This window comes from Mytilus edulis, chromosome 4 (assembly GCF_963676685.1).
Source record: "Mytilus edulis chromosome 4, xbMytEdul2.2, whole genome shotgun sequence".
Taxonomy (NCBI): Eukaryota; Metazoa; Mollusca; class Bivalvia; order Mytilida; family Mytilidae; genus Mytilus; species Mytilus edulis.
The window spans coordinates 41,965,937-41,976,068 of record NC_092347.1 but is presented as its reverse complement, the minus strand read 5'-3'; the positions used below and the strand labels follow the sequence as shown (position 1 = coordinate 41,976,068).

Sequence of the window (10,132 nt, the reverse complement as noted above, 5' to 3'; positions counted from 1 at the left end):
GATATCGTAAATGGAGATTATGCAAATAATAAGATTGGGATTTCCTCCAGAATAGACGACATAAATCAAATTATTGTTTCTTCCTATAACCATTTCTGGAGATATTCCTTATTACATTGCTGCTGGTGTCTTGTCGTATGCAAACACTAATGCCCAGTATGGTCTGAGAAATTAAAATATTTACAACTCCTCAATGTCGAACCACAGCCTATAAGACCAGTGGACTGAGTTTTATTCCAGATACTCTTGAAAAGTGGCATGTGCACGATGTAGAAGTAACAAGTGTTATAAGCCAGAGTCGGATCCAGTCATTTTAAAGATGGGGGCTCTATGCCCAGGATATAAGGACGGTTCCAGCCATATAGCCCCTTTTAAATCATTCAAGTACATTGATTGTCTTAAAATGGGGTTCCGGGATCCACCACTAAATGCTTTACAGAATTCAAAACAAAGCTGATTAATGAGGATGACCAGTTTTCCGAGGCTTTTCCATTGATTCACAAAAACATGATACAATTCACTGCCAGATAAGAAAGGATAGTGACCTAAAACATCACCCCTTCTGTGATCATTTGTACGATAGTTCTGTGTGTGCCTGTGGAGATCCGATAGAAAATAATTTTCATTCAGTTTTTTTTTTATGTTTGTACATTTTACATTTACCCGAGATATGAGCTCTTTCAAAAACTGAGGATATTTAACAATTTCAATCTTGATGACCTGCTACAGGGTTGTTCAGGTTTAAATATTGATGAAAACATGAGATATTACATTCATGTTTGTCCAACAATTTATTCATGAAACTGGAAGATTTGTATAATACTTGGTGTAATAATATAACTGTTCAAATTTAGTCTATAACCACATATACCACTCTTTTAGTCTGACTATGAATTATTAGAAATATATTATTTAATATAAGATGATTAAATCCATATGGGAAATGATTTGTATAGACGTTGCCTTTTGTTCAATCCCTTTGTTTTAAAATAACGTTTTATAGTAAAGCCATAAACAAAAATATTTTGAAGATGAAGAATTTCAGGTCCTTTCATTTCGAGCCTTGGCAAATAAAATATGTATTTGATTCATTTTTGTTTTCTTTTTATTCTTTAATTAAATGTTTAACTTATGATTTGGTAAAATTTGAATTAAAAAAAATGAATATATATAAAATATTTCAAGTTTCAAGTTTTTATTAAATATTGAGAATTTGAATGCAGCGAAACGTATCTTCGGGTCTTTTCAGGGTCACCTTTAGGTCTTAGTGTTACCCGTTGATTCTGTCTCTTGTTCCGGTTGTCGCTCTCTGATCACAAGGATCAGCATGAAGGTAGTTTACAACTCAAATATATTATGTATCTACTCTAATAAAAACATAAATAGTAACCCTTCCTGCTTAATTGGATATAGCCTCTTACTCCGAGGTACATTAAAGCACCACACAATGGCCCGAAAGCGACAGATGAAGATCGATTCCATTTTCTGGTCAACTCGGAAAGATGGTACCTAGACGAAACAAATTATAAATTTAGAGCGTTTTCCAATTACAATCATTATTGAATTTTAACTTTGCAGAATGAGCATGTCGGGGCTAGTGTTTGAACTGTTACTTGAGAAGGAAAAACTGAAAATGACCCAATCCCCCTATTTAAAACACTTAATTGACAACATTTACCTTAAAATTTGCCGACAGAGAGATAACTATGCTACAATATGATACTACAAGTGATTTACTTGCATACATTTTGTTTAAGGCATTGTATACATTCGTAACGTTTGTTTCAAACCTATTTCGTCTTCTGAGCCCCCCTGGTAGAACACCTCCCTGGGCAATGGTGACACCAGACAAGAGTTTGTTCAACTCTTCGTCGTTTCTGATGGCCAACTGGAGATGACGGGGAATGATTCTGCTCTTCTTGTTGTCACGAGCGGCGTTTCCTGCCAACTCCAATACTTCAGCTGCTAAGAATACATCTCTGTTTTGTTGCATTATTTTATTATTATTCTTTTGTAGCTCAACATTTCTTTCCCAGCCACTGGCTGTCAAAAGCTTATAGAAGTTGACGATGAAAAGAAATTGCGACCGTTTTTTGATAAACGTATGGCCCAGGAAGTAACTGCTGACAGTCTTGGTGATGAATGGAAGGTTTGTAATCACATCATGAAAAACATCTATAACCTATACTTTAAAAAAAAATGAAAAAACTTGTAGCATCCCAGTCTTGTAAGCTCACATGGCCAGTAGAGATTGCTTTGTTGGACACCTGGCAGTGTCACAATTTCAATTTTACCAGGCAACAACTTTTACAAGATGCCACTTCTGTATTAGGGGTCACCAATTCTTCAATAAAAAAAATACAACAATAATTGAATGATCCTATTTCAATCAGCTGTCTGAACACAATTAGTTTCTCAATTTAAAAATAAGGAAAACGAATCATGGTTTCTTTTGTCCAAATTATGGAAGACTGATTTTCATTTCTCTCTACAAGATTGAATTATTGTTAGTCAAACGTCCAGTTGATCAGTTCAGATTTAACATGTTTTTTATGTAGAAAATTTTAGAATTTACTACATTGTAATTAAGGCATATTCTGATTTTATATAATGTCAAATCTTTCAAGTGCACTTATAAGAAATAGAAATTTAAAAACTTGCATTTAAAATAGCAGTTGTACTAATCACATTATTTATGGTTATAAACTGAAAAAAATGAAGCACCATGAAAATTAATGCATAATAAGATATCCTTATAACTTTTCCCTTTCTGTATGGTTCTAAATTTTATCAACAGGGATATGTAGTACGTATTTCTGGAGGCAATGACAAGCAAGGATTCCCCATGAAGCAGGGAGTTCTGACTAATGGTAGAGTACGTCTGCTGTTGTCTAAAGGTCACTCTTGTTTCAGACCAAGGAGAACTGGTGAAAGACGCAGGAAGTCAGTCCGTGGATGTATTGTAGACAGTAATTTGAGTGTTTTGGCTTTAGTTGTTGTCAAGAAAGGTAAATTGATATTGAATCATTTAAAGATTTAAACTCAAATATACTGCTATTTTTCTAGAGTTATATATATCCCTTTAGAAATGAAATAAATGCTGTATTTTTCACTCTTTAGAACTTGAGTTTGACTCTACAAATGTTATAGACTTATGCGATGCTTATTAATACACAAACAAGGATGAAGATTGAAATCAGATGACATACATGTAACTTTTACTCATCTAGAGTTGTGTCCATTGCTAATGGAAACATTGCTGAATATTTAGTTTTGAGTTCTCTAACTTAAGTTCGTCTCAACCAGATGTTATGAATCTTATACACAATGCTTATAACAAAAATAAAACCCAGATCAAATTTGAATTTGGATGCATCACTTTGTTGTGCCCCTTTCAACAGCAATTTTTCATTTCCCTTCTCTTAACTTAAGTTTGCCTTGACCAAATGTTATGAATCTTATACACAATGCTTTTTACTACTAAATTCAGACCAACTATGAATATGCGAAGTGTCACATATACCATTCTTGAATTATGTCCCTTTATAACATTTATTCTAATTTGTTAAAAAAAAAATGTCTTCAATTGTTGTGTGTTTATGATTTTTTTTTTCCTTTGATGAAAGATTTGATATGTATTAATTTACTCATGGTTGTTTTGTTTGTATTTATCAAAAATTTCAATAGATTTTATTTGCTTCTTAAAATATCAAAGTATTAGCAAGACTTAATATGGTCCTATCGGCACAAATCCCTCAAAAATGTAGTATTTAAATGAAAAGTAGACATTGTTCTTTTTGAGCTTCTTTAAGTAATTCAAAGATATGTTTTCCCAGGAGAAAAAGACATCCCCGGCCTCACTGATACAACCATCCCAAGAAGACTTGGTCCAAAGAGAGCCAGTAAAATCAGAAAACTCTTCAACTTGTCAAAAGAAGATGATGTCAGACAATATGTTGTCCGCAGACCACTTGCTGTGAAAGAAGGTTAGTTTTCCCTACATTGTACATTGTGGCATTATTTTATAAGCATATCTTTTTGTCAATATGAATTTTAAAAAAGTAGATGTTGGAAATATGTAAATAAGATAGCGACCCAATGACACACTGAGTGTTCACTATATATTTTTGAAGGAGAGTTCCTGACTAGTAATTTTTGGCTTTGCCAGTCAAAAGGCGAGAACTAGAAATTTTATTGCCATTTAATTAATTTTTTTAGTCTTCCTTACGAAATAGTTTTTAAGCTTTTGCTATTAAATGATATGTTTGATAAGTTGAAACAACCATATATCTTGATGGATCTTAGCTGACTTATTTTTGAAAATTCTCGCAATTCCAGACCTTGTGTACAAAATATCATTTTCATATAGGAAAATCCAGTTTTCTGTCCTTGTTATTTCATATTTTGTTGTTATAAAGTCAAATTTATCGTTCTACAAATTTATTTGAATATAGTTTTCAAATTATATTGTTTTAGGAAAGAAAACATTATAATAAAAAAACAATGTTTTTTGTTTTTGCAGGAAAGAAAGCTCAGTCAAAGGCTCCCAAAATTCAGAGACTTGTAACTCCAATTGTACTTCAACGTAAAAGACACAGATTTGCCCTCAAAAAGAGGCGTCACGCTAAAAGGAAAGATGATGCTGCAGAATATGCTAAGCTCTTGGCCCTCAGACTGAAGGAGAAGAAAGAAAGAAAAAGGAGTCGATCTAACAGTAGAACATCTGTGTCACAGTCGCAATCTAAAGCATAGACTATGGCCATTGCTGATCCAAATTAAAAAAAAATTGAAAAGATATGGTTTTCATTTTATTTCCTTCTAAAGAGAAAGAAAAAGATGAGGACTATAGACCAATGAAATAGAAACTATAACAAAATTAGACAGAAAAAGTGATATCAAAAGATCAACACAACCTTTTTGTATTCCCCACCCTGTAGCGAAGGTGGCATTAAGTTTTAGCCTTGTCCGTTTGTACGTACATCTATATGTCCCAAATTTGGTTTCCGTTCTCTAACTTTAGTTTGCCTCAGCCAAATGTTATGAAACTTATACACAATGCTTATTACCACTAAATACATATCCAGTGGCCGATCCAGAACTTTTACTAAGGGGGAGGCCCACTCCAGTCATGCTTCAATGGTTCCCTATATAATCAACCAAATTTTTCCCATGAAAGGGGGGCCTGGCCCTGGATCCGCCTATGATATCAGGTTTGAATTTTGGTGGCGTCACTTTAACAATTTTAGAGTTATGCCCCTTTACAAATGGAAAAATTCCTAAATTTTGTTTCCCTTCTTCAACTTAAGTTTGTCTCAACAAAATGTTATGAAACTTATACACAATGCTTATTACAACAATATGTAGATCAAGTTTGAATTTTGGTGATGCACTTTTACTGTTCTAGAGTTATGCCCTTTACAAATGAAAAATTGCTGAAAAATTTAAAAAATATTGATCAAGTAATTTTTCTTCAATTTGAGTTATCTTCCTTTTGTCCATGCAAATAGAAATCAATGCTTTTTTAAATCTTCTTTGAAAATTGGAGTTAATTTTCTTTGTCCAGAATGGTAGTTGAATCTCAATATACAATGCAATATTCAATTTTACTTCCAACACTTTTACCTTTAGTGCTTACAAGCACTTTGATAACCATTCTAGGGTTATGCACCTTAAAAGTTTAATTTTATCATTTCTGTTCTCTTAACTTAAGTTTGCTCTACTGAATTTAATGAAATGTATATGTAATGCTTATTACCACTAAACTTGGCATAAGTTCAAATTTTGGCAGCTTTACTTATGGTGTACAGTTCTTGAGCTATGTTCAATTTCACTAGTGTCATGTTCCTGACCGTATAAACACAAACAACAAAACAAAGTCGACCATTCACCAAATGTATTTCAGATTAGTGGTATGGAGTTAAAGTTGCCACAATAATCAGTTCATAGATTAATGACTGCTTGTCTTGTGCAAAAATCATCTGATTCTCCTTTAAACAACAGCTATTAAATCAGAACAAAACAGCCACATGTTGAAAATAAGGGTAAAATGCAAGTATTGGTGTTGTCTGATATTCTGAAGTCCAATGTACAATACTGAAATAACAAGGTCCAAATCAGATATTAGTCATTATTTAGGGATTGACACTACAGTACTATTCAATCATTGTCACATGTAGCTTTTGGTTGTAGAAAAAAAACAAAAGACGGTTAAAACAAAGATTTTAAAACCAGAGAAAACGGTGCACAGTAAAATTAGCACGACTTTACCAGATGACAATACAATTACTTAAAATACTGGCTGAAAAAAAGCGTGAGCACTTTCCAAATTGTTTGCAGGCAGTATTTACTAACACGAAAAAATCAGACTTCAACTTCATATATAACTATAAATATAGAACAATGGTGCATGTTGACCAAAAATTATACCATTTCCACAATTAATATTACCAGTAGGTAAGAAGATCCTCTTCAAATAGAATGATTTTGAAAGTAATGAAAACTACACCTTGATTTAATCAGCATGACATACACCCAGGCTAAAAATAACCTATGTGAACTTTGACTCGGTCACAACCATGAGATGTCCCAGTATGTTCTATTATAGATAAAGAAAACTTGCCATTGCAAAATTTATATTGTCCTGCTCTATTTACTGTCCATTTTTACCAAAATGTTTAGAAATAAATCTCGCTGTATAATTTTGTATGCCTCCGCCGTAGCAGAGGGGGCATTTAGTTTTACCCTTGTCTGTCTCTACATCCCAAAGTTGGTGTCCGTTCTTAAACATTAGCCTGTCGCAACCAAGTCTTGTGAAACTTATCCATAATGCTTATTACTACAAAACTGATAAGTACAAATGTTGGTGGTGTCACTTTTATTGTTCTTCAATTATGCCCCTTTGTTTGGTGTGCATCATCTGTGTCCCATCTACACATTCCCCATTTAGTGTTTTTAACAGTATTTTTGAAGGAAAAAACGGTTATTGATTCAAACCGAGGTATGTTGTTTTCTGTCACTAAATGCAGGTAGAGTTCACTATTTTAGCTTTTCTCGTTGAGTTATTTCCTTTTCAATACTTATTAGGTGATTGAGTTATTTCCCTTTGAACAGAAATATCCAAAATTAAATTCTTGTGGTTCTTTGATATACCAATTCTAACAATGTACTTTTGAGATTTTGGATATTGAACAATGGGTAAATGTACAATTTCAAATTTTTTCAGTTCTTTAACCACATTCATTTTATGTCGCAAGCCTATGCTGTGTCAAATATTTAATCACAATCACAAAAATTTAGAGCTACTCTAAGCTTAAATGTTGTGTCAATACTCATAGGCACTTGTCTCAGAATTTTTTTTTCTCAGACAATATTAAGGTATATAAGGGGGAAAAATTCTGAGACAAGTGCCTGTGTCAATACTTGCTCAACTGTCCAGGGTGCAACCTCTGTAGAAAATTCCGGTTTGCTGTCACTGACAGCGTCTTGTTGCCTATCATCTTGATGAGAATACTGAATGATTGAAAAACAGAAAAATGCTTACATGTCTGGTAATTAGAACCGACAGAAAATAAAATTGGCAAGACCAGAGCGACACCAAGTCAAATGTTGGAAATTGTTAATTGGGTCATGTGGTAACTGCTTAAAGGAATGCAGAATTCTCGACCAAGGTGGTAACTAATACAGCAAGGAATATGCTCTCCTCAACACTATTTCAGATGATACTTCATGTTTACAAATGTCTTGTGTTCTGAAGTAAGCTGTTTGTCCTTGACCTCATTTTCAAGGTTTCTATCTGCTTTAAAATGAAGGGGTGAGTTGTGTGTAGTGATGCTCTGCCAAAAATAGGACATGAGTATAATGTTTGGTTTTTATCTAAAAAAAAATATCAGCAGGACAATGTCTCGCTGTCATGACATTTTCTTAAAATGGACTACCTATTTTAATTATTGCCCTTCAAATATATATATTTTTTTAAGATTCCTCAGCTAATATCTCAAAGAACGTAAAGAATAAGAGCCAATCGGTCACAGGTTTGATAATAGTATCACCGATGCAGGGGCCGGTCAAGGATTTCTTTCCGGTTAGGGGGGGGGGGGGCACATAGTTTTATTTTTGTCTAGCGGAGCGAGGCGATTTTTTTTTATGTAAAATTATTCAAATAAAAGACAAACAGAAAATCTCTGATTACAGAAGATTAAGATGAACCAAGAGCTATAGCTTTGTATCCACAGAAATATTCTTCTAAAGGGGTAAAATGTAGATATCTCGAACTATTGTGTGGTAAAATTAGCGAGAAATTAAAGTTTCAAGCTGAAACCGCCTTTATCCTCACCTAACAACTATCTACAATAACCGTTATTAACAAGAACTATGTGAGCTTCTATTCATTAAGACTACCCCCATATATTTCCCAGAAAACAGGACTGAAGACAATAAGGATAGAACCAGACCTAAATCCGGAATACACAAGCTGTCCCTCCATATAAAAAAATCTAGCGAATGTTATGTTAATGGTTGCTTGGAAAACTGGTGTTGCATTCATAATTGTCAATCGAATATCTTCAAGGGGAAATGCAATAATGACGTACTATTAATAGATTTGTATGCTTCCTAGTGGATCCTCCGGACCAAATATCAAGTGACTGTCTGACGGATGGACGGACAGAGATAAAACAATATGTCCATGTTCCGGAGAGAACCACCAAGTTGTGATGGCAAGGTCTCCTACAAATCTACAACAATCTCCTAACTTACGCACTAAGTGATTCTTGTGTGTAAGTGTATGGATCTCTCTGAAATTGTACCACAATGTTTCATATAACAAAGGGAAAGTTGGGATTGAGTTTGTTGTTAACTGGCCCAAACATGTAGGAATTAGGGGCAAAAAAAGGCCAAAAAGAAGAATTTTCTAGTTTCCAGACAATAACTTGTGTTTAAGTGTATGGATCTCTCTGAAATTGTACTACAAGGTTTCATACTACAAAGGAAAGGCTGGGGCTGAGTTTTTGGGTTATTGCACCAAAAGTAGTTTCAAAAAGTTGGGGTGGGGGGAAATTTGTTTCCATTTTTTTTAAGGGATTCAAATTTATTTTTTTTATTTTTCAAATTTCGAAATTTTAAAAGTTTCAAGAAGAAATCTTTAATTGCACAGACGTTACGCACGTTATTGTGTCAATACCGTGTAATCAACCAGTCCACATTAATAAACAGCTTTTCTATAAAATCATAACATTTAAGTTATATAAAACTTATATCCATAGACTAAACAGGTAAATACTATTCCGAAAAAAAGTACAAATTGTTTTATCATATTTTACTTTAGTCTAAAATAAGGAAAACATATTGACAAAACGTCAAAATATGCGTGTCAGACGTAACAGACTATACGCCTAATCACTTTTACAGGGGTGTTTGTGGTCTTCAAAACAGTGTTATATCCACGAAAATTCGAATAGAGGATGTGCTTTATATATAAAGTATAACAATATTACTGGATAAGTGTTTCTGATACAACCAACGCTGTTTTTGGGCAAAAACAAATAGTGTTCATTACGGTCAGATTTTGGGAGATGTTAAGTTATCAAAATTTAGGGACGACATCAAAAGTTCAATGAAGGATAAAAAACTTAATTCATATATTTTTTTCACTAACCCCCCTACCCCCCTATTAACTTAATTTGAGAAAAATTGATTGACCAATAAGGATATATGTAAAATCGATATCAATTTATACAAAACTTGCAGCAATTTGACCCCCCTACCCCCAAACTATTTGAATTAAGTTTTTCATCCTTCATTGATTTTTTGATGTCATCCCTTATAGATACAAAAATATCAATATGTAGATCAATTTAACAATCACATTGTACAGTATGCACCAATTTACTCAATGTTCTTTATAATAATATGAATGGTACTACTTTTTACTGCATTAAATTTATTTTACAACTAAAAGGTTTAAAAAAAAAATGGACGTTTATGTAAATTTTGAAAGTCAGCAGCCAAGTTTATAAATCAATAATTCCCCAGTTGAAAAATATCAATATGTAGATCAATTTAACAACCACAGTGTACAGTATGCACCAATTTACTCAATGTTTTAAATAATAATATTACTGCATAAAATTTATTT

The 10,132-nt window shown here is 33.2% G+C and overlaps 1 protein-coding gene across 1 annotated transcript; it reads left to right on the top strand.

The window, feature by feature from the left end:
* The first annotated feature begins 1,222 nt into the window (after positions 1 to 1,222).
* Positions 1,223 to 4,795, top strand: LOC139519695 (small ribosomal subunit protein eS6-like). The gene is made up of 5 exons (XM_071311913.1): positions 1,223 to 1,333; positions 2,018 to 2,149; positions 2,798 to 3,008; positions 3,837 to 3,986; positions 4,523 to 4,795. Exons 1-5 carry the CDS (start codon positions 1,328 to 1,330, stop codon positions 4,750 to 4,752), a joined length of 729 nt encoding a protein of 242 aa, XP_071168014.1. The 5' UTR covers positions 1,223 to 1,327; the 3' UTR covers positions 4,753 to 4,795.
* The last annotated feature ends 5,337 nt before the right edge of the window (positions 4,796 to 10,132 follow it).